The sequence below is a fragment of the Meriones unguiculatus genome, chromosome 1, assembly GCF_030254825.1.
Source record: "Meriones unguiculatus strain TT.TT164.6M chromosome 1, Bangor_MerUng_6.1, whole genome shotgun sequence".
Taxonomy (NCBI): Eukaryota; Metazoa; Chordata; class Mammalia; order Rodentia; family Muridae; genus Meriones; species Meriones unguiculatus.
The window spans coordinates 26,866,023-26,892,148 of NC_083349.1; the positions used below are offsets into that span (position 1 = coordinate 26,866,023).

A 26,126-nucleotide genomic window follows, 5' to 3' on the forward strand; every position below is an offset into this window, starting at 1 on the left:
TATAGGGGAGGTCCCCCTCTCCTTCCTTCTGATCTTATTCTATGAAATCTCATCAAGAGTGGCTGCATTGTCATCTTCTGTGGCCAGGTAAGGCTGCTTTCCCCTCAGGGGGAGGTGATCAAAGAGCAGGACAATCAGATTATGTCAAGGCAGTCTCTCTTCCCATTACTATGGAACCCACTTCAACACTGAACTGCCATGGGCTACATCTGTACAAGGGTTCTAGGTTAGCTCCATGCATGGACCTTGGTTGGAGTATGAGTCTCTGGAACGATCCCTGTGTTCAAATTTTCTGGTTTTGTTGCTCTCCTTGTGGAGTTCCTGTCCTCTGCAGATATTACTCTTTCCCACTTTTTTCATAAGATTCCATGAACTCTGCCCAAAAGTTGGCCATAAGTCTCAGCATCTGCTTTGATATTCTGCAGGGCAGAGCCTTTCAGAGGCCCTCTGTGGCAGGTTCCTAAATTGTTTCCTGTTTTCTTCTTCTGATATCCATTCTCTTTGCCTTTTGGGATGGGGATTGAGCATTTTAGTCAGAGTCCTTCCTCTTGATTATTTTCTTTACATGTACAGATTTTAGTAGGTTTAACCTATATTATATGTCTATATGAGTGAGTATATACCATGTTTGTCTTTCTGTTTTGGGGACAGCTCACTCAAGATGATCCTTTCCAATTTCCACCATTTACCTGCAAATTTTATGATTTCCTTATTTTTCATGGCTGAGTAATATTCCATTGTGTAGATATAACACAATTTCTGTATCCATTCTTCAGTTGAGGGACATCTGGGCTTTTTTCAGCTTCTGGCTATTACAAATAAAGCTTCCACAAACATGGTTGTGCAACAATAAGTAGCAATAGGGAAGAGTCCATGATGGCAGCAACCAGCATGCACCATATCTGAGGGGCCCAGGATGCAGAATTCTGAAATAACTGAGTGGAGGGGTAACTGAAGCCAGAACATCAACATTAAGGTTTCCTGTGTGAGAGGGGAGAACCTGTCAACTGGGACAGGTTGGATACATGTCACCCATGGAGGTCTGCAGGAACTGAGCGTGGTACATATTCCACCCTCCTGCACTTCCCCTTGCCCTAAGCACAGGCCTCCCTGCTTGGTGACTGAGAAGGCAGAGGTGGTCGCAGTATGGGCCTCCCAGGTCTACAGCTGTGCTGGGGTGGCGGCTAGCCCAAGGAAGAATCTCTGTGCTCCATGACTGAGATGCCAGTGGTGGCTTCCCTAAGTAGGATCTTCCAGGCTTTGTGACTGAGATGGCAGAGGTAGCTGCCCCAAGTACAGGTCTCCCTTCCCAGGGGCCAAACAGTGGACACCACTGAGCTGATGGACCTCCTACACTCACATTTACCCGTGCAGGCTCAAATCTGCGAGTAAGGAACAGGAAGAATGCCTGTGATTAGGCCTGTGAGTGAGTGAGGTTGCCTTCAAGTGAATGCATGCAGAGCCCCAGGTCCACAGTCCTTCTATTCTAGCAGACAGACATTGGATCCCTCCAACCCACACCCCTACTGTGGGAACATAGGGATCCTTGGGACCACTTTCTCAACATTGAAGTCCCTGTTCTGTGGGTCTAATACTGGAGTCCAGGCAAATGATTCCTAGGTCCCAGACAGATCTGAATACCATGAGGACAGTACAACAGGCCTGTAGGACACTGAGGTATTCAGGTCACTTGCACATGTGCAATGTGCCCATGAACAGCGCCAGCACCTCCTCCTGCACTTAAGCTCCACCCTTCTAGTAATCTACACTCTCTAGCACCCTGTCCTTCAAGGCACAGTTCCACACACATGCCCACACTTGCGCAAATGCTCCTGTGACCTTCCTCCCTTCGCTACAGCTGAAACACCAACATCCACTCTCAAAACAGTGGCCCTCTCTCATCTTCCTGGAGAATACTCCAGACACCAGAGACAGATGGACCCAATCTGAACTACAGACTCCAGGATAAAACAGTGAAGGTTATGGATAAGCAGATGGCTACAGGTCAGTGTAAGAACACATCCAACAAAAATCAGGACATCATGGCTTCACCAGAAATACCCCAAATCGATGGATATGCTATTTCATCAGACACACAGGAAAAATATTTTAAAGCTATGTTAATCGAGTTCTTCTAGGCACATAAAGAGGAAATGAACAAAGCTCTCAAAGAAATACAGGCAAATATAACCACACAAATAGAGGCATATGAAGAAGAAATGAGCAAGAGTATCATGGAAGAAAGGAATCCACATTCAAACAGATGAAGGAAATGGTGCAAGACATGAAAACAGAATTAGAATCAATGAAGAAAACACAAATAGAGAAAATCCTGGAACTTATTAGGAACCACAAAGGTAAAGCATCACCAACAGAATACAAGAGATGGAATAGAGAATCTCAAGCACTGAAGATACAATTGCAGAAATTGATATGTCTTTCAAAGAAAAAGTAAAATCGGAGAAGTTCCAAACAAAAAGCATCCAAAAAATCAAGGACGCCCTGAAAAGAAGAAATCTAAGAATAATAGGAATATCCAAAAAAAGAAGATTACAGCTTCCAAGGTCCAGAAAATATTTTCAAGAAAATCATAGAAGAAAATTTTCCCAACCTAAAAGAAAGAGATGTCCATTAACATAAAAGTGGCCTTCAGAACACCAAATAGACTAGACCAGAAAAGAAACTCCTCATGTCACATTATAGTCAAAACACTAAATCTTCAGAGCAAGGAAAAAAATATTAAAAGCAGCAAGGGAAAAAGGCCAAGTAAAATATAAAGGCAGACCTATCACAGCAGACTTCTCAATAGAAACTATGAAAGCCAGAAGGGCGTGGGCAGTTGTCATGCAAACTCTAAGGAAACAGGTGCCAACCCAGACTACTATACTCAGCAAAGCTTTCAATCAACATAGATAGAGAAACAAAATATCCATGACAAAACTAAACTTAAGCAATATCTACACAGCAAACTAGCCCTACAGAAAATACTAGAAAGAAAACTCCAGTCTAGCAAAATCCACTACACCCAAGAAAAGAGAGAGTATAGATAACTTCACAACAAATATTAAAAGAAAACAAACATTGAAACACAGTAACACCACCAATTCCACAATAAAAAAAACTATCATTCATTGGTCACTATTATATATCAACATCAATGGACTCAATTCTCCAATAAAAAAGACACAGACTAATAGAATGGTTGCAGAAACAGTATCCAACATCCTGCTGCAACCAAGAAAAACACCTCTGTAACAAAGATAAATACTACCTCAGAATAAAGAACTGGAAAACTCTTTTTCAAGGAAGTGGACCCAGAAAACAGGCTGAGGTAGCTCTCCTAATATCTAATAAAATAGACTTTCACCCTAAATTAATTTAAAAACATGAAAAGGAACGCTTCATTCTCATCAAAGGAAAATTTTACCATGAGGACACCACAGTGCAGAACATATATGCCCCAAATACATGAGCAACTGCATTTGTAAATGAAACATTATTAAAGCTGAAATCACACATCGAAACAACCCACATATCCATCAGTGGAGGAATGGATACAGAAATTGTGGTATAGTTGTGGTATACACAATGGACTACTACTCAGCAATTATAACAAGGCGATCTTGAAATTTGCACACAAATGGTGCGAACTAGAAAAGATCATCCAGAGTGAGGTATCCCAGCAGCAGAAAGATACACATGCTATATACTCACTTATAAGTGGATATAATCTAGGATAATATAGGATAAACATTATAAAATCTATACACCTAAAGAAGCTAAAAGAGGACCCTAGGTAAGATGAGTAATATTCTCACAAAAAGGCAAACAGGACGGACATAGGAAGAGGGAGAAAACAGGGAACAGGACAGAAGCCTACCACAGAGGCCCTCTGAATGACTCTACCCATCAGGGTATCAAATGCTGAGACTCATAGCCAAACTTTGGGCATAATGCAGGAAATCTTACAAAAGAAGGGGGATATAGAACGATGTGGAGAGGACAGGAGCTCCACAAGGTGAGCAACAGAACCAAAAAGTCTGGGCAAACAAGTCATTTTTGAGACTGATACTCCCACCAAGGTCCATGCATGGAGATAGCCTAGAACCCCTCCACAGATGTAGCCCATGATCTCAGTCTCCAAGTGAGACTAGTAATGGAAACAGGGACTGTCTCTGACATGAACTCAGTGCCTGGGTCCTTGATCATCCCCACCTGAGGGTAAGCTGCCTTACTAGGCCACAGAAGAAGACAGTGCGGCTAGTTCTGATGGGACCTGAGAGGCTAGGGTCAGAAGGAAGGGAGGAGGACCTACCCTATCAGTGGACTTGTGGAGGTGCATGGGAGATGATAAGAGAGGGATGTTGGGATTGGGAGGGGATGAGGGAGGAGGCTACAGCTGGGAGACTAAGTGAATAAACTGTAATTAATAATAAAAATAAATTTTGAAAAGAAGCAATAGGAGTGGTAATGAAGGGGTTTTAATAAAATAATACATTTTGTGCAGGTATAAATTTTAGAATTAATTCATTGTGTATAAATCATGTCTTTATAAAGTGTTTAAATATGAATGATACCATCTAAGAAGGGTTTTTTTTTTTTTTTTTACACCATTCTCTTTGAATGAAAGAAATGTATCCAGTGACTTAATGAGATCATATATTATCTTGGGCACTAACTCATACACATGTCAAAGATTGTGTATTTTGTGTCATAAAAAGCTGGCATTATGCTCACCTCCATGGTAAGGATGTCTTCAGAATTCTTCATTCCATTCTTGCATGCAACTTTTCGAAGTTCCTTTAAGGCCTTTTGGGGTTTGTTAGTCACAATAAGCCACCGAGCTGACTCTGACACCCACCTGCTCAAAACCATGTGGACATAAATTCTCACGGGGTCATTGTCTACATTAAATTTATTCTTGAATAGTTTTATTTTTAATCTAATACTTACCAGTCATTCGGTTATAACAAAAATCTATAGTATTATATCATGATGTACAGTTTTTAGGAAAATAGAACATGATTCAGTTAGGCAGTGTACCTGCACTTCTGGAATACAGAGCTGGAGTCACATTTGTCTGTCTCCCTCATATAGATATATATTTTAATAGAGGTTATATACTTGAATACGGGGGAGCATTTCTCGAGACAATTGCTGATTTTTTGTTAGGCTGTAGAAAAATTTTATTTATCATGTATCCTTCTCTAAATTAAGAACTCCTGAATAAATTTTCCTCACTAATAATATCACCCAGAGCAGTAATGATGCCAAGGATACATTGCCTTCCCAACATGACAAGAGTGACAGACATATTAATTTACAGAGATTGTGATAAGTGCATTTCTTACATCTTGATTCATGACATGGTCACCTCAAAATTTCAAACCATAGGGCAGGAAAGAAAGCTCATACCTTGTAGGTATAAGGAAGAAAAATAGTGGCACAGACATTACCAGCTGGAGGTGCTGCCAGTTTCGAAATGCAAATGCCAGGCCTGCCATTGTTGTGTTTCCAAAAGCATTAGCACATCCCCACAGTGTTGTCACCAAGGCTTGGAATTTAGGGCTTGTCCATTCTATCACTGAAAAGAAAAAAATGAATCTTGACTTCTAACAATGTTGTAAAGAGAAAAGCTTGTACAATGTTTATCAAAATGTATGACTTACTGAGAAAAAGACTATTTGAGGTTATTACTAGAACACAAATCCCTATCAGGAATCGAAGTGAGCAGTAGATGAGGAAGGTGGGAGCCCAAGCTGCACAGGTCCCAGTGATGGCCATTAGGAGTAAAGCACATCTGAAGACTAACTTCCTCCCAAACCTGAGGAAAAGACAAAGATTCCATCAGGGACAAATTCAGTTATTAAAAACCAAACATAGGCAGTGCTTTGTCTCATCCTCATTTTTAACTCTTCTCATCACCAAACCCTGTTCTTCCCTCTGTCTGTAACCCCCTTTGGAACTTATAGGCTGTTAGTTCTCTGTCAAAACAACACAGATGTTTGAGCCCAAATAGGTATGTATGTTTGTGCTTAGTGATCTCTAGGATCAAAGGCACACATAGAGAAACATAATCTTTAATGACTACATTTTTTAAAAAAGTTAACGTTAATTAATTAGCCAATTAATTAGTTCATTGGTTGGTTAATTAGTTAATTAATTAACTTTAGGTTCCAATTACAGATTTCCCAAGTTCCACCTAATATTTGGATGTGGGTCACTGCATCTGTTTCCATCAGTTGCTGCTGAAGCCTCTCAGATGACAGTTCTGCTAAACACCTGTCTGCAAGTATAGTAGAGTATCTTTAATTATATCAGGGGCGTGCTCTCTCAAATGGCATGAGTGTCAAGCTGGGCCAGTCATTCATTAGTTCTCCTTCAATTTCTGCTCCATTTTCATGCCTGTACCTCAGGCAGGACAAATTTTGAGTCCAAAGTTTTGTGGTTGGGTTGATGTCCCAATCCCTCCATTGGAAGACTTTGAAGACTTTTCTGGTTACTGGAGATGTCTGTTCCAGGTTCCATATCTACCATTGCAAAGAGTCTTCGCTAGGGCCATCCTCATAGATTCCCAGGAGTTTCCACTGTTCTAGGGTTCAGCTCATCCCAGAGACACCCTCCCACTTTTCCAGTTGTCTCTACCCCCATTTCCCCCCATATCTCCTGTTCTCATTCCTAATCACTTCCCCACACAGTTCCCTCCTTCCCTCCACCTGTGACATCTTTTTTTTTTTTTTTCAGATTTTTATTCGGTTCTTTAGACTTTAGGGATTGATTTAAGGTTCTTTCCATTGTGTTTGATTATGGCTATAGTCTTGCTGTATATTGCCTTTACTGTGTTTAGGTATGTGCCTTGTTTCCCTGATCTCTCCAAACTTTAAACATGAATGGGCATTAGATTTTATCAAATGCTTTTTCGGTATCGCAAGAGATGATCATGTGGGTTTTCTCCTTCTGCATATTTATGTGGTGGATTTTTGTATATTCAACCACCCCTGCTTCCCTGGAATAAAGCATACTTGGTCATGGTGGATGATATGTTTTATGTGTTCTTGGATTTGGTTTGCAAGTATTTTATTGAGTATTTTTTCATCGATGTTCATGAGACAGATAGGTTTGAAATTTTCCCTTTTGTTGAGTCTTTCTTTGGTTTAGGTCAATGTGACTGTGGCCTCATACAAAGAGTTTGGTGATGTTCCTTCTGTTTCTCTTCTGTGGAATAGTTTGAAGAGTATTGGTGACGACTCTTTTCTGAACATATGGCAGAATTTTGTGCTGAAACCACCTGGCCCTGGTTTTTTGTTTGTTTGTTTTTGTTTGTTTGTTTGCTTTTGGCAGGGAGACTCGATGACTGCTCCTATTTCCTTGGGAGATATAGGACGGTTTAATCTAGTTATCTGATCTTAGTTTAGATTTGGTAAATGGAATCTATCAAGAAAATTGTCTGTTTCATTTAGATTTTCAAATTTTGTGGCCTAGAGGCTTTAGAAGTAACACAAAATGATTGTTTGGGTTTCCTCAGTGTCTGTTGTTATGTTCCCCTTTTCATTTCTGATTTTGCTGATTTGAATAGTTTCTCTCTTCCTTTTAGTTAGTTTTGGTAAGGGTTGGTCTATCTTGTTGATTTTCTCAAAGAACCTGCTTTTGGTTTGATTGATACTTTGAATTGTTTTCTTTGTTGCTAAATATTGATTTCAGCCCTGAGTTTGATTATTTCTTACTGTCTACTCCTCTCTGGTGTGTCTGATACTTTTTTCTTTTAGGTCTTTCAGGTGTGCCATTAAATTGCTTATATTAGATATCTCAAACTTATTTCTGAAGGCACTTAGTGCCATGAATTTTCTTCCTAGCACTGCTTTTTTTTTTGTGCCCCACAAGTTTTGGGTATGATGTGCTTTCCTTTTCATTGAATTTTAGAAAGTCTAAAATTTATTTTTTAAAATCTCTTCCTTGATCTAGGTGTTGCTGAGCAGATAGTTGTTTAGGTTCCATGCATGTGTAGGCTTTCTGTTATTTCTGTTGTTGTTGTTGAGGTCTAATTTTAGTCCATGGTGGACCTCTGTAAGTGCCATTATTTCCATATTTGTCTTCTGTCTAGATGATCTGCCCCTCAGTGAGAGTGGAGTATTGAAATCTCCCACTATCAAGGTGTTGGGATTGATTTGTGATTTCAGCTTTAATAATGTTGCATTTACAAATGCAGTTGCTCTTGTATTTGGGGCATAGATATTCAGAATTGTGATGCTCTTTTAGTGGATTTTTCATTTGATGAGAGTGAATGTCCCTCCTCATTTCTTTTGATTTATTTTGTTCGAAAGTCTATGTTATTCGATACTAGAATAGCTAATCAACTTGTTTTCTGGGTCTGTTTGCTTGAAAAACCTTTTTCTAGCTCTTTACTCTGAAGTGTTTATCTTTGTTGCAGAGGTCTTTTTTTCTTGGATGCAGCAGAATGTTGGATCCTGTTTCTGCAACCATTCTGTCAGTCTGTTTTTTTTTTTTTATTGGAGAGTTGAGTCCATTGATGTTCATAGATTACAGTGACCAATGAATGTTAGTTCCTTTTATTGTGGAGGTGGTGGTACTAGTGTGTTTGCATGCTTGTTTTCTTTTGGATTTTTGTTGTGTGATTATCTATATCTTATGTTTTCTTGGGTGTAGCTATTTTTGTTGGATTGGAGTTTTCCTTTTAGTATATTCTGTATGGCTGGGTTGCTGTGTAGATATTGTTTAAGCATATTTTGTCATGGAATATTTTGTTTTCTCCATCTGTGTGAATTGATAATTTTGCTGGGTATAGTAGTCTGGTTTATCATCTGTGTGTTCTTAGAGTCTGCATGACAAGGCCCAGGCCCTTCTCACTTTCATGGTTTCTATGGGAAGTCTGGTGTGATTCTGATAGGCCTACCTTTGTCCATTCCTTGGCCTTTTTCCTTTGATGCTTTTAATATTATTTCTTTGTTCTGTAGATTTAATATTTTGACTATTATGTGATATGAGAAGCTTACTTTCTGGTTTAGTCTATTTTGTGGTCTGCATGTGCCTTTTGTATGTTTAAGGACATCTCTTTCTTATTTACTTTTATTTTTATTAATTACAGTTTAATCACTTTTTTTCATTGTAATGAACATTTGTTATTTTTATTTTTTTATTTTTTTTATCAGTTACATTTTATTAACTCTGTATCCCAACCATGTCCCAATCCCTCATTCCCTCCCAGTCCCTTCCTCCCTCCCTCATCTCCACCATGCCCTTTTCCAAGTCCACTGATAGGGAGGGAACCTCCTCCCCATTCATCTGATCCTGTTTTATCAGGTATCTTCAGGACTGGCTGCAAAGCCCTCCTCTGTGGCCTAACAGGACTGCTCCTCCCTTTGGGGGTGGGGAGGCCAAAGAGCCAGTCATTGAGTTCCTGTTAGAAATAGTCCTTGTTCCCCTCACTTTGGGAAACCAATTGGTTACTGAGCTACCACAGGCTACATCTGAGTGGAGGTTCTAGGTTATATCCATACATGGTCCTTGGTTGAATGTCAGTCTCAGAAAAGACCCTGTGCCCAGACATATTTGGTCCTTGTGGAGTTCCTATCCTTTCCCCATCAGACTAACTCCCCTTCTTTCTTATGATTCCCTGTACTCTGCCAAAGGTTTGGTCATGAGTCTTTGCTTTGAAAACACTGCTAGTTAAAGTCTTTCAGATGTGCTCAGTAGACTCCTGTCATACGTTCAATGCACATCCCATCTGTCTTTCTAAACGAGGATTGATCATCTTGCCCCATGTCCGCTCAATTGATTATCTTTTTTAGGTGTATAGATTTCATTATGTTTATCATATCTTATAGGTCTATATAAGTGAGTATATCCCATGTTTGTCTTTCTCCTTCTGGGATATTTCACTCAGAATGATTTTTTCTAGATCCCACCATTTGCCTGCAAATTTCATGATTTCCTCCTTTTTGATTGCTGAGTAGTATTCCATTGTGTAAAAATACCACAATTTCTGTACCCATTCTTCCGTTGATGGACATCTGGGTTGTTTCCAGGTTCTGGCTATTACAAATAAAGCTGCTATAAACATGGTTGAACAAGTATCCCTTTTGTGTACTTGAACGAACTTTGGGTATATACCTAGGAGTGGTATAGCTGGGTCTTGAGGAAGCACTTTGTATCCCCCCTGTAGGTTGATCTCTCCTCCCTTCCCAATCCTACCCTCCCTCCCCCTTTTCCAACCATGCTTCTCCTCCAGGCTACTGATAGGGGAGCTCTTCTTCCCCTTCATTCTGATCCTAGTCTACACCAGTTCAGCCACAAAACCTTTCAATAACAATCTGTCCTGCTAGCATGTTGTGCTGAGTCAGAAATTGTGGGAAAGGCCAAACAGTTGCTTGTCCAGTTAGTGATCTAGTACACAAGAAGGATCTGGCTGCTGAAATTGCGTACAAGACCAGAAACCAGAAGTCAAATGACCCAGAATCCTTGGATAGGCAAAAACAATGTCAATCAAATGATGCCTGATGATATTCTGCTGTATTAATTAATTGGTGCCTAGCCCAATTGTCTTCAGAGAAGCCTTATCCAGCTCGATAGAGGCAGATGCATAAACCCACAGCCAAACATTTGGTGAATTTTGAGAATCCCTCTGAAGAGGGGAAGAAGGATTATAGATGCCAGAGGGGTCAGGAACATCACAAGAATCATAGAATCAACAAACATGTCCTTATAGGGATTCACAGAGACTGAACTGCAAACCAGAAAGCCTGTGTAGGATTGACCTAGGCCCTCTGTACATATGTTATATTTATGTAGCTTGGCGTCTTTGTGGGATTACTAGTAGAATGAGTGGGTGCTGTTTCTGACTCTTTTGCCTGTTTTTCAGACCTTTAATCTCTTACTAGTTGTCCCTAATATGAGGGGATTTGCCTAGAATCATTGCAACTTGTTATGCCATCTATGGTTAATATTCCTGGGATGCCTGCTCTTTTCTGAATGAAAATGGAGGATGAATGGATAGTGAGGGAGGAAATGGGAAGGATATCAGAAGTAGGGCCAGGAGAGGAAGAAGAAACTGTGGGCAGGATGTAATACCTGAGTATATAAATTAAAAATTGACTTTAAAGATTGAAAAAAAATATGCCTCCATACAACAAGGACATTTGCTTAAGTATATTCATAACAGCTTTGTTCACAATAGCCAGAATCTAGAAACAACCTAAATGTCCTTCAACCAAAGAATGGATAAAGAAACTGTGGCACATTTACATAATAGATGACTACTCAACTATTAAAAACAAAGAAATCATGAAATTTGCAGGTAAAAGGATGGAAGTAATATCATCCTGAATGAAGTAACCAAGACACAGAAGGACACACACACACGCATGCACACACGCACACACATGCACACACACATACACATTCATGTGGATTTTTAACCATAGAGTACAGAGAAGCATACTATGAGGCACAGACCCAAAATGATAAATAACAAGAAGGATCCAAGGGACAATGCATAACTCTCACTTAGAGGGGGAGAGAGGATAGACAGAGGTTGTGGCTAAAGAGAGGGACCTAGGTAGGATAGGGGGCACAGAGAGTTAACAGGGTGGAGATTAGATCTGGGGCAAGCAAGTGAAGACAATAGTACAGAAGGCCTGTAGAGAAAAGAGAAATGAGGATCAGAGTATTTCCATGACAAGCTGGAGGTCTAAGGGCAGGCTCCTAGGAGGCTATGAGGAGAATTCAAACAGAGACTCCTACCAACAGAGGCCATAGAGACTGGAGAGGCCACTCTCTAATTAGATAAGTCTCCTAACAGAGGAAGGGGAACACAAACCCACCCACAAAAACTTTGATCCAAGACTTTTCCTACTTGCCAGATGCACAAGGATAAAGATAGAGTAACTAGAGTAGAGATTGAGGGAACTCCCAACCAAAGATCCACTCTATCTTATAGTGCTAACCTCTGACATCGTGAATGATAATTTGTTAGCTTTCAGACAGGAGACTGACAGAGTTGTCCTTTGAAAGCCTCTACCCAACAGTGCCTCAAAACAGATGCTGAGACTTACATCCAAACATTGGGTGATGCATAGGGTGTATTATAAAAGAGTGAAAGAGAAAGGTACCTAGAGGTGGCAAGAGCACCACAAGATGAACAACAGAGCCAACTAACCAAGACCCAGTGGGTCTAACTGAGACTGGAGCATCAACCATGCACATACTGGGCCTAGCCCTCCTACAAATATGTAGTAGATGTGCAGCTTAGGCTTCATATGGGTCTTAGAGTAAGGGAAGTGGGGACTGCATTGTACAGGGACTCAGTTGCCAGCTTTTTGATCACTTCTCCTTGATGGGGCTGTCTTGCACAGGGGAAGAGGACATGCTCAGTCCTGAGGCAACATAATGAGCTGGAGTGGATGGGAAAAGGAGATTTCTGAGGAAAAGAGGAGGAGAAAGGGGATATGGAAGAAGGGAGTATGGGACTGGAGGCGAGAAGATTACAAGGATGTAAAGTGAATAAAATTTTTAGGGGCTCAAACCAAGCTTAATGGCTTTGTCTCATGACTGCCTGTGGATCCAGGTGTAGAAGTCTCAGCTACATCTGTAGCACCATGTCTACCTGCATGTTGTCATGCTTCCCACCATGATGGTGATGGATAAAACCTCTGAGCTGTAAGTCAACTTCAGTTGAATGCTTTCCTTTATAAGTGTTGCATTGGTCATGATGTCTCTTTACATCAATAGAAACCATAAAAAAGACAGAAGTTGGTACCAGAGGTGGAGTATTGCTGTGATAGGCCTGACCATGCTTTTCCTTGCTGGAATGTGGATCTTGGGACTTTAGAGTAGGAAAGCATTAGAATGCTTTACATATGCTGTCTTAATGAACCAATGTAGCAGAAGCAAGAAAGAGAGAGGTCTGATTCTGATTTGAACAGTGGGAATCCAGCTCTAGACATTTCAGACAAGACTATTAGGATGTGTCCTAATAGTGAGGACTCTAGAATAGTAATCATTCTAGTGAGGAATGTGGCTATTTTCTACCCTTGTCCAAAAAAATCTGCTTGAGCATAAATTGAAAAGCTTTGTATTAACAGTTTTGGCAGACTATGTTCCTTGGTTATTAATGGCCAGTCTCATAGAGCACTGTAATGAAAAGCAGCAAAAATGAACAAAATTATAAAATATAATGTTTGGAAAGGAAAAGAGCACCAGGAAAGAGTTCAAAGAAAAGCCTGGTCCCAAATAAGGTAAAGGTTGTGATGACCTTAAAAAAAAAAAAAAAGACCACCACATAAGCTTCTAACTTTTGAAAGGGAATTAAAGAAAAGCTTAGGGACAGGTGTGGTGGTAAAGTTTGTTTTTTATCTTAGAACTTGAGAGGCAGAGCCAGAGCCAGGCTTATCTTTGAGTTTCAAGCCAGCCTGGTCTACAGAGCAAGTTCTAGGAAAGCCAAGCATAGGCAGTGAAGGAAATCATGGAAAACAAAAATGTGGGGAAAATGTGTTTAAATAAAGGGGCCATGTTCCAGACCCAGAAAGCAGCAAAACTTATTAGCTTTGATCATGTGGTTCTTGCTTTAGAGTTAAGGATATAAGAAAGGCGTTTTGTAATCTCCCTGTACAACTCAGTCAGGCTACTGAGATCAGGCATATAATACAGGTGTCCCTACATGGTGGTCAATAGTGGCCATACTGTGAAGCTGTGGATGTGACACTTGGATTGCCTTAGAGACCCCAAGATGTTGGAGATGCTAGAATTGTAGGTACCCTGCCAAAGAAATATGCCAACAGAGTGAACCACCCAAAGAAAAAGAAGTGGGCTGCAGTCAACAAAGCTGAAAGGAGGTGGAGCTCTGAGGAGCCCTTTCACATCAGATATGAAGATGAAGAGTTTGGAGTTTGTCTAGCTAGTTTTTGGTCTTGCTTTGGTCCAGCATTTACCATACTCTGCTTCCTCTCCTCACCCAATTAAAATGGTAATATATATGCTGTGCCATTATATGTTGGAAATATGTGATGTCCTTTTTCATTTTGATTTTACAGGGATTACAACTAAGAGACTGGATGGATCTCAGAAGAGACCTTGAATTCTGGACCTTTAAACAGTGATGAAACTGTGATAGACTAGTAGGACTTTTTGAGTTGAACGAAATAGCTTTTGTATTATGATATGACCTCAAGCCTTTGGGAAACAGAGAGTGGAAGTGGCTTATATGGAGTGGCATTATTACATTTGCCTTTGTAGGATTAGCAGTTGTCTTGTTGGATGAAGCATATCACTGGATTTCAGGCTTCCAAAGCTCAAGCCAGGCCTAGTGTATCTCTCTTGATGTCACCTGTGGATCCATATATAAAAATCTCAGTTATCTCTTTCACACTATGCCTACCTGCATGTTACCATGCTCTGCCCCATGATGATAATGAAATAAACCTCTGAAATGTAAGCCTGCCTCAATTAAATACTTTCCTCCAGAAGAGTTGCCATGGCCATGGCTTCTCTACCCAGCAGTAGACACCTATATAAGACACATGACTGGGGGAGGGGCAAGATGGCGGAGCCGGGAGGACTCTCATTCTGAGCAGCAGCACAGCAGGATCAGCACAGTGACCAGCAATCAGAACTCTCAGCCATAAAACACAGTCATTGTGTTTCCCAGGTGAGAGGATACCCCACGGTGGGGAATTCAATCAGCTTTTAACACACCCGGCTAAACAGCAGAAGAGATCCCGGTTCCGCCAGACGCTTGGCTGCCGGCCACCAGCCCCAGCCCCAACCCAGAGCCACAAGCCAGTGTCTCTGGTCACGGTCCCAGACTGAACCCTGGGCACCACACTATCAGAGACTGGAATTTTCAGTTGAGAGATAACCCCAGGGTACAGGAAACGATTGGGACCGGCCTTAGGTCACCCAGACATCCCCTGGAAAAGACTCGGGCGGGTTCCACGAGCACCCCAGGAGCCAGCCCGGAGCAAGAGCCGGAAACCCAGGTTCCAGCACAGAGCCCTGCCTGCCTGCGCGCCTGATTCGCCACCAGAGATAGAAATGGCGGGTCTGATCTCAGAGCACACAGCTCACCCCCAACCTGAAAAGGTCCCCGGAAAATTACCCACCTTAGGGAGCCACTCAGGTTCCCAAAAGCCGCAAAGGCAGACACAGGCAGTTTCTGCGCACCAGACAGCTGGCAGAGACTGAGCCGCCATCACACAGCTGTGCTCCAGGCACAGGCAATTTCTGCAGCCAGCCAGCTAGCGGACACTGAGCAGTGTGCACCAGCGCAAAAAAAGACACTAGGAGTCCATGTCTCCAGAGAATCCACGGGGAAGGAAGGAAACTGTACTGATCTAAATCACCCAATCCTTCCCTAGAAAAAGTCTAGCAGTCTAGTGGGGCCGAGGCGCCAGCACTCAGCTGTGCTCCAGACACAAGCACAAACAGTTGAGGCGCACCTGATGTCCAACTGGGTCACAGCAGCTGATCATTAAATTTGCAACAAGAAACCCAGAAACAGGGCAGCTGCCCTCAGGACTTCCCTGGGTGAGAGGAGAACCCTCTCGACTAATAAAGACCACAGTTACCACTCAGGTCTATATCCCTGAGGTGAGCAACTCCTGAAAAAACACCAGCCATCCAGGGACTATACCCAAAAAGCTGAGAAGACATCCTTCAGGAAAAACCAGCTTTCTGCAAAAGGGATTCTCTCCACCACAGGATCCCCAGGAACCACCAGAAAATAACTCTAAACACCTAAGATAACACAATGGGTAGAGGCCAGCGTAAAAGCTCAAGCAACAAAAGACAGAGCAATATGGCATCTCCAGAACCCAGTTACCCAGGGGCAAGTAGCCCTGGACACCCCACCATAACTGAAATCCAAGAAGATGACCTAACAAGTATGCTCATGAAGATGATAACAGAGGAAACAAATAAGATTCGTAAAGACATAGAGGAAGATAAACTCAAACAGAATATTGCCATCTGTAAAGAAATAGAGGAAGCTGCAGCCAAACAGTTTATGGCCTTTAGAAAGGAAATGCTTAAAACACTGAATGAAATGATAGAAACAGAGTTGAAGGAACTAAAAGAAAAACAGGAAAGTACAATCAGACAGGTGAAGGAAGTAAACAAAACAACTCAAGACCTGAAGATAGACTTGGAAAAATTAAAGAAAACACAAATGGAAGAAATAATGGAAAGGAAGAATCTAGGGAAGAAAACAGGAACTACAGAGGTAAGCATAACCAACAGACTACAAGAGATGGAAGAAAGAATCTCAGGTGTAGAAGATACAATGGAAGAAATCGATGTATCTGTCAAAGAAAATGTTAAATCCAAAAAATTCTGACACAGACCGTCCAAGAAATGCAAGACAATATGAAAAGACAAAACCTAAGAATAATAGGTATAGAGAAAAAAGAAGACTCCCTTCTCCAAGGCCCAGAAAATATTTTCAACAAAATCATTGAAGAAAATTTCCCCAAGCTAAAGGAGGGGCCAATTAGAATACATGAGGCCTACAGAACACCCAACAAATTTGACCAGAAAAGAAAATCCTCCCGCCACATAATAATCAAAACAGTAAGTATACAGAACAAAGAAAAAATACTAAAAGCTGCAAGGGAAAAGGGCCAAGTAACATATAATGGCAAACCCATTAGAATCACACCTGACTTTTCAACAGAGACTATGAAAGCCAGAAGGGCCTGGATGGATATCATGCAGACCCTAAGAGAACACAGATGTCAGCCCAGGCTACTATACCCAGCAAAACTCTCAGTCCTCATAGATGGAGAAAACAAGATATTCAATGACAAAAACAAATTTCAACAATACCTACAAACAAATCCAGCATTACAGAAGACACTGGAAGGGAAAATACAACCCAAGAAAACTAGCTACATTCAAGAAAACACAGGAAATAAATAACCTCACTTCAGTAAAACAAAAAGCAACCAAGCACACAACCTGATGACCACAGCCAACATCAAAATCAAGAGATCTTACAGCCACTGGTCATTAATCTCTCTCAACATCAATGGACTCAACTCTCCAATAAAAAGACACAGATTAACAGAATAGATACATAAACAAAACCCAGCAATCTGTTGCATACAAGAAACACACCTAAGACACAAAGATAGAAATTACCTGAGGGTAAAGGGTTGGAAGACGACTTTCCAAGCAAATGGACCCAAGAGGCAAGCAGGAGTAGCCATTCTAATATCTGATAAAATAGACTTTCAACCAAAATTAATCAAAAGAGATGGGGAAGGACACTTTATACTCATCAAGGGAAAATTCCACCAGGAAGATATCACAATCCTGAACATCTATGCCCCAAATACAAGGGCACCCACATTTGTGAAAGAAACATTGATAAAATTTAAAGCACATATAGATCCACACACATTAATAGTGGGAGACTTCAACACCCCACTCTCAACAAAGGACAGGTCAACCAAACAGAAATTAAACAAAGAAACAATGTCTCTGACAGAGGTCATGAATCAAATGGACCTAACAGACATTTACAGAACTTTACACCCAAACACAAAAGAATTTACCTTCTCAGCACCTCATGGAACCTTCTCCAAAATAGACCACATAGTGGGTCACAAAGCAAGCCTCAACAGATACAAGAAGATTGAAATAATCCCATGTATCTTGTCTGATCACCATGGAATAAAGCTGGACCTCAACAATAACAGAAATAACAAAAAGCCTACACACACATGGAAACTGAACAACTTGTTACTAAATGACAGCTGGGTCAGGGAAGAAATAAAGAAAGAAATTAAAGTCTTTCTAGAAATCAATGAAAATGAAGACACAACATACCTGAACTTGTGGGACACAATGAAAGCAGTGCTAAAAGGAGAGTTCATAGCACTAAGTGCCTTCAAGAAGAAATTCGAGACAGCTCATTCAAGCACCCTAATGGCTCACTTAAAAACCCTAGAAAAAGAAGAAGCAGACACACCAAGAAGGAGTAGACGGCTGGAAATAATCAAACTCAGGGCTGAAATCAATCAATTGGAAACAAATAAAACAATTCAAAGAATCAATGAAACCAAGAGCTGGTTCTTTGAGAAAATCAACAAGATTGACAAACCCTTAGCCAGGCTAACTAAAAGGCAGAGAGACACCACCCAAATCAACAAAATCAGAAATGAAAAGGGGGATATAACTACAGACACTGAGGAAATCCAAACAATCATTAGGACTTACTTCAAAAGTCTATATGCCACAAAATTTGAAAATCTAAATGAAATGGACAATTTTCTTGATCCATTTGACTTACCAAAGCTGAACCAGGACCAGGTAAATCAACTAAATAGACCTATATCCCCCAAAGAAATAGAAGAGGTCATCAAAAGTCTCCCATCCAAAAAAAGCCCAAGACCAGATGGCTTCAGCGCAGAATTCTACCAGACCTTCAAAGAAGAGCTAACACCAATTCTCTTCAAACTATTCCACAAAATAGAAACAGAAGGAATATTACCAAATTCATTCTATGAAGCCACAGTCACCTTGGTACCTAAACCTCACAAAGACTCAACAAAGAAAGAGAATTTCCGGCCAATCTCCCTTATGAACATTGATGCAAAAATACTTAATAAAATACTTGCAAACCGAATCCAAGAACACATCAAAGATATTATCCACTATGACCAAGTAGGCTTCATCCCAGGTATGCAGGGGTGGTTCAATATACGGAAATCCATCAATGTGATCCACCATATTAACAAACTAAAAGAAAAAAACCACATGATAATCTCCCTAGATGCTGAAAAAGCCTTCGACAAAATCCAACATCCATTCATGTTCAAAGTATTAGAGAGATCAGGGATACAAGGCACATATCTAAACATAGGAAAGGCGATATACAGCAAGCCTATAGCCAACATCAAACTGAACGGAGAGAAACTTAAAGCAATCCCACTGAAATCAGGGACAAGACAAGGCTGCCCACTCTCTCCATATCTCTTCAACATAGTGCTGGAAGTGCTTGCTAGAGCAATAAGACAGTTGAAGGAGATCAAGGGGATACAAATTGGAAAGGAAGAAGTCAAATTATCACTATTTGCAGATGATATGATAGTATACGTGAGTGACCCCAAAAACTCTACCAGGGAACTCCTACAGCTGATAAACACCTTCAGCAAAGTGGCAGGATACAAAATTAACTCAAAAAAATCAGTAGCCCTCCTGTATACAAAAGACAAAAGGGCTGAGAAAGAAATTAAGGAAACAACACCCTTCACAATAGCCACAAATGACATAAGATACCTCGGAGTAACCCTAACCAAGGAAGTGAAAGACTTGTATGGAAAAAACTTCAAATCTCTGAAGAAAGAATTAGAAGAAGATATGAGAAGATGGAAAGATCTCCCATGCTCATGGCTTGGTAGGATTAACATAGTAAAAATGGCCATCTTACCAAAAGCAAACTACAGATTCAATGCAATGCCCATCAAATTACCAACATAATTCTTTACAGACCTGGAAAGAAAAATTCTCAACTTCATATGGAATAACAAGAAACCCAGAATTGCTAAAACAATCCTCTACAATAAAAGATCTTCCGGAGGTATCTCCATCCCTGATCTTAACTTGTACTATAGAGCAACAGTTTTAAAAACTGCATGGTACTGGCATAGAAACAGAATGGTGGATCAATGGAACCGAACAGAGGACCCAGAAATAAACCCACACAATTATGGACACCTGATCTTTGACAAAGACGCCAAAACCATACAATGGAAAAAAGATAGCATCTTCAACAAATGGTGCTGGTCTAACTGGATGTCTACATGTAGAAAAATGAAAATAGATCCATACTTGTCACCCTGCACAAAACTGAAGTCCAAGTGGATCAAAGACCTCAACATAAAACCAGACACATTAAATCGGCTTGAAAAAAAAGTAGGAAATACCCTAGAACTCATTGGTACAGGGGAAAACTTCCTGAACAGAACACCAACAGCACAGGCTCCAAGAGCAACAACCAATAAATGGGACCTCATGAAACTGAAAAGCTTCTGTAAAGCAAAGGACACCATCATCAAAACAAAGCGACCACCTACAGATTGGGAAAGAATCTTCACCAACCCTTTATATGACAGAGGACTCATATCCAGTATATATAAAGAGTTAAAGAAGCTGAAAAGCAACAAACCAAGTAATCCACTTAAAAAATGGGGAACAGAGCTAAACAGAGAATTCTCTGTAGAGGAATACTTAAAGAAGCACTTAAAGAAATGCTCAACCTCACTAGCCATTAGGGAAATGCAAATCAAAACAACCCTGAGATTTCACCTTACACCCATGAGAATGGCCAAGATCAAAAACTCAAGTGACAACACATGCTGGAGAGGTTGTGGAGAAAGGGGAACCCTTCTGCACTGCTGGTGGGAATGTAAACTTGTACAACCACTCTGGAAATCAATCTGGCGCTTTCTCAGACAACTAGGAATAGCGCTTCCTCAAGATCCAGCCATACCACTCCTGGGCATATATCCAAAAGAGGCTCAAGTACACAAAAAGGACATTTGCTCAACCATGTTTGTAGCAGCTTTATTTGTAATAGCCAGAAGCTGGAAACAACCCAGATGCCCCTCAACTGAAGAATGGATGCAGAAATTGTGGTACATCTACACAATGGAATATTACTCAGCAATGAAAAATAAGGAAATCATGAAATTTCCAGGTAAATGGTGGGATCTGGAAAGGATCATCCTGAGTGAGTTGTCCCAGAAGCAAAAAGACACACATGGTATATACTCACTCAAATAGACATACAACATAGGACAAACCCACTAAAACCTGTGCATCTAAAGAAACTAAGCAAGAGAGAGGACCCTAACTAAAATGTCCAATCCCCATCTGGAAAGGCAAAGAGGATGGACATCAGAAGAAGAAGAAAACAGGAAACAACCTAGGAACCTCCCACAGAGGGCCTCTGAAAGCCTCTGCCCTTCAGACTATCAAAGCAGATGCTGAGCCGGATGGGCAACTGTTGGGCAGGTGAATGGAATTTTAGGTAAGAACTGGGAAATAGTAAGAGCTGGAGAGGACAGGGTCTCCACAAGGAGAGCAACAGAACAAGAAAATTTGAACACAGGGAACTTCCCAGAGACTCATACTCCAACCAAGGACTATTCATGGAGATAACCCAGAACCCCTGCACAGAAGTAGCCCAGGGCAGTTCAGAGTCCAATTGGGTTACATAGTAATGTGAAGAGGGACTGCCTCAGACATAATCTGATTGGCCTGCTCTTTGATCACCTCCCTCTGGGGGGGTGCAGCCTTACCAGGCCATAGTAGAGGACAATGCAGCCACTTTTGATGTGAACTGACAGACTAAGATCAGAAAGGAGAGGAGAACCTCCCCTATTAGTGGACTTGGGGAGTGGCATGCAAGCAGAGGGAGGAGGGAGGGTGGGATTGGGAGGGGAGGAGGGAGGGACTTATGGGGGGATGCAGAATGAATAAAGTGTAATTGATGAAAAATTTAAAAAAAAAGGGAAAAAATAATTTAAGAACCTTAAATGACTTTCAAAATTGGAGGAAAACATGGAGTTAGTCAATGGGCATGGAGCACGTCTCGCCCCTGGGGGCAATGGTCTCCTGAACCTACTCAGACCTCGGACACCACCACTGCTAGTTCTAGAACTGACGCAGGATGTTCCAACGAGGGGTTAAGGCTTCTCATAATATTTCCTATAAGCCCACACCTGTTTGTTTATATCCCCCATTTTTACTCATTATTAGCCAGATAGAGCCAAGTAATTGTGGTAATGATACTTGCTTTTTTTGTCCAATGCTGGAATGCTAGTGAATTTAGGTATGCCCTGGTTACTCGCATGCCTCACTGGGTGCCTGTGCCCATTGATGCCCCTCATGCTATGACTCTCTTCAGACAGAAAAGGGATCTTGGAACTACAGCCACCATTATTACTACCATCTCATTGGCGGCTGTTGGAGCTACCACCAGGGCATTAGCCATTAGTCATACTGGGCAGACTGCTCAGACCCTGAATAATCATTTAGCCAATGTAGCTCATGCCTTAGTTGTACATAAAGGAATTAATGCTCAACTAAAAGGAAGCTTGATTGTGGTCAATCAGAGGATTGACCTCTTGCAGGAGCAAATTGATACCCTCTGGCAAATCGCTCAACCTGGCTGTCAATGAAAGTGTGCTGGACTTTGTGTCACTAGCATACAACATGAGAATTTTTCCCGTGCTGCAAATTTGTCTAAACAATTGTCGAGCTATATTTTAGGTAATTGGACTGGAGAATTCGATACTACGATGGAGCAGCTGAGAGTGGCCATTGTCACAGTAAATTCTACCAGAGTGGACGCAGGACTAGCCACAGGATTATCAACATGGATTGCTGCAGCCATGAATCATCTGAAGGAATGGGCGGGCATGGGAGCGTTAGCAGGCCTTCTGGTGTTGGTCTCCTTGGTTTGCCTGTGGTATATATGCAAGATTAGAGTCTCACAACAGTGTGATGCAGCCATGATCATTCAGGCCTTTACAGCCATGGAAGCAGGACATTCTCCCCAAGCATGGTTGCATACCATAAAAAGCTAAAATGATACGCTCAGGATGCGAGGCTAAGCACTGCACTCAGGGTCAGCAACTTTCGACCCAGAGAAGAGCATGTCTGATTGCATGCGGGTTGATGCCCCAGGTCCCGCCTCTGAGAAAAAGGTATCGGACGGGTCTGATGCTCTTTGGGTGGATGACACCTAAATGAACATCAGTACAAAGTCCCTATTTATTTCTAATATCAGAGATCAGACCTCTACTCTTGCCTGATGCGTCTAAAACAAAAAGGGGGAACTGTAGAGAGCTGCGGAATGCTATGCCTTAAAGATGGAGCTGGTTTCCACCTTCCACCTTCCCGATGGTGAGTGCTCTCTGTCACGAACAATTCCACATTTGGCTAAGGCTGAGGATCTGGCTTGCTTCCATGTATGTGGACCTATCTGCATTGCACACGTGGCACGCCTGGGTTGGCTACCCAGTGGCTATTTAAGCTGTGGGCTGGCTTTCCCCAGGGTCCGAGGATTGTTCAAGCTTCCTGAATAAACTGCATTGAAAAAAAAAAAAGAAATTAATAAAAGTGAAATAAAAAAAGTAGTAAAGTGAAAATAAGACCAAAGGGTTCTGGGTCCTAATACAATGGTGGAGAATGTCAGAAGAGAATACAGTATATGCTAAAGCACCGAGGAAGCATTTTAGAAGCTCTCTAAAGGGGAAGAACAATTGTTTGCTTTTGAGCCCAAATGTTGGAGTACACTAAAGGGTGCTTTCCTGAGATAAGGACAGACACTGCTGCTTAACAAAATAGGACTCCCTGTGGAAGACTTGTGGGAAGGATAGAAGAACCCTGAGGAAACAAGAACACCACAGGAAGAACAACAGAATGAACTAACCTAGGCCCAAGGGGACTAACAGAGATGGAAGCACCAAAGAGCAGGCATGGACTGAACCTAAACCTCCTACACATAAGTAACAGATGGGCAGCTTAATCTTCATGTGTGTTCCCTTTTAAGTTGAGTGGGTGCTGTCTGTGACATGGACGCTGTTGCCTGTTTTTCAATCACTTCCCCCTAATGGGGCTGCCTTGCCTGGCCTCAGTGGATGAGGATGAGCTCAGTCCTGATCCAACTTGATGTGCTGGGTATGTTAGTGGGGGAGGGTCCCCTTTTCTGAAGAGAAGGAGAGGGAGGATAGAGCAAAGAGGGTAGTGGTAAAGTGGGACTGGGAGGAGAGGAGGGAGGGTGTACAATCAAAATGTAAAGTGTATATATAAATAAATTAATTAAAAAAAAGACACATGACTTGTAGCTGATGAACATATTGTTATGTAGAGAAAGGTATAAAGAACAGATACTTACCTGTCTGATATGTGGCCACCTAGGATACTTCCTGTCCAAACGCCAAATAAGATCACAAATTTAGCGACTGATCTCAATGCCTGAGATCCACACACCAGGTCCCACTGGAAGAGAAAAACAGCATGGTAGTCTGTTAGTTTAATTTGTTCAAATTCTTCAACATGATCTTCCCCTTCCACTGTACCAACCCTCTTCTTCCTCTCCAGCTTTTCTTTCAACATCATTTGACTTATACCATTCAGTGTCACCTTAAACAAACCGGTTTCCAGGAGTCCTCCTAGACTGTTGTAGGTTGTATTAAGTGATTTCTAACCTATGTCAAGAAGCTCTCATATGTGGTCATATATGATTTGATATCATTAACATTTTTTTACTGGATCCTATATATCAGTGTACAGCCTCCTCAATGGCTCTTCTTAGATAGAGCTTGATCACTGTTTTTGTTTTATTTAATTACTTCTATACTTGTGGCAAAGGTCTAAGGATAACATTCAGCCCTTGCATGAGTAAAGTGTATTAGCAATTACTCACATTCTGGTCTATAAAAGAATATAAACTACTCAGAGTTTGTTTGTTTTTTTATTTTTATTTATTTATTTTTTTTGACTGTGCTCTGTACTGAATCTTGGTTCTTACTTGTGCTACAGATGCAAAATGCATTTTGTCATGAACCTACATTTCTAGCTATCACTGTTGTATGTATAACCTAGATATTTCAAATTTTAAATCAAAGCTAAATAATGTTGACTGGTCACAACACATGGACACTTTACTTAAACTAAATTGAAAGATGATATTTACTCCTTTTAAATACATTTTCTTATTATTTATTGTTAGGAATTATATATATATATATATGAAACACACACACATTGCACTATAATAATATTCTACCTTCAAAAACTCTACAACTTCCTCCAAGATGCCTGAACACATATGTCTTCAAACATCATGTCCTTTTTTTTTTCATATTCTACTGTTTGGTTAATGTTGACTATATGTTCACTGGAACATAGGCAACCTAGTACTGGCCATACCTCTAAGATCTTTTGCTGGTCTTGTACAAGTTACCACTCTTCCTTTGAGTTCATCTATAAGGACATTTCCTCCTCTTTCAAATTCTATTTTTTTTATTAAAATTTTTAACTAAAGTATAATCACACAACTTCCCTTATGTGATAGTTTGAGTAGGTATGCTCACCATAAACTCGTGTTTAAATATTTTGCACATAGAAAGGGATACTATTAAAATTGTGATTTAGTTGGAATAGATACAGCCTTGTCGGAGGAAGGGTGTCACTGTAACAGGCAAGATTTGAGGTCTCCTATTCTCAAACAATGCTCAGTTTGGGACAGAGTCTCCTTCTGGTGTCTGCAGATCAACATGTAGAACTCTTAGCTTCTTATCCAGTACCATGCTAGCCTGCATGCCACCATGTTTCCCACCATGATGATGATGGACTAAACCTCTGAAACTGAAAGCCAACCCCAAGTAAATTTTTCCTTTATAAAAGTTGCCATGGCTGGAAGTCCTTGCTAAAGCAATAAGACAGTTGAAGGAGATCAAGGGGATACAAATTGGAAAGGAAGAAGTCAAATTATCACTATTTGCAGATGATATGATAGTATATGTGAGTGACCCCAAAAACTCTACCAGGGAACTCCTACAGCTGATAAACACCTTCAGCAAAGTGCCCGGATACAAAATTAACTCAAAAAAATCAGTAGCCCTCCTGTATACAAATTACAAAAGAAATTAGGGAAACAACACCCTTCACAATAGCCACAAATGACATAAGGTACCTCGGAGTAACACTAACCAAGGAAATCAAAGACTTGTATGAAAAAAATTTCAAATCTCTGAAGAAAGAATTAGAAGAAGATATGAGAAGATGGAAAGATCTCCCATGCTCATGGCTTGGCAAAATTAACATAGTAAAAATGGCCATCTTCCCAAAAGCAATCTACAGATTCAATGCAATGCCCATCAAATTACCAACACAATTCTTTACAGACCTGGAAAGAAAAATTCTCAACTTCATATGGAATAACAAGAAACCCAGAATTGTTAAAACAATCCTCTACAATAAAAGATCTTCTGGAGGTATCTCCATCCCTGATCTTAAGTTGTACTATAGAGCAACAGTTTTAAAAACTGCATGGTACTGGCATAGAAACAGAATGGTGGATCAATGGAACCGAACAGAGG

General features: G+C 40.9%; 1 protein-coding gene across 3 annotated transcripts in view; it reads right to left on the bottom strand.

The window, feature by feature from the left end:
- Positions 1 to 26,126, bottom strand: part of LOC132654762 (solute carrier family 22 member 19-like) — a 96,102-nt gene that overhangs the window by 30,921 nt on the left and 39,055 nt on the right. For all 3 annotated transcript variants that reach the window (XR_009592480.1, XM_060386018.1, XM_060386010.1), the window contains exons 2-5: positions 23,918 to 24,021; positions 5,670 to 5,824; positions 5,416 to 5,584; positions 4,738 to 4,861 (exon numbers count right to left, since the gene is read on the bottom strand). Coding sequence is in view for 2 of the 3 variants with exons in the window: in XM_060386018.1 (XP_060242001.1) it covers positions 4,738 to 4,861; positions 5,416 to 5,584; positions 5,670 to 5,824; positions 23,918 to 24,021 (552 nt within the window). In the remaining variant the exon portion in view is untranslated. The remainder of the gene's footprint in view (positions 1 to 4,737; positions 4,862 to 5,415; positions 5,585 to 5,669; positions 5,825 to 23,917; positions 24,022 to 26,126) is intronic.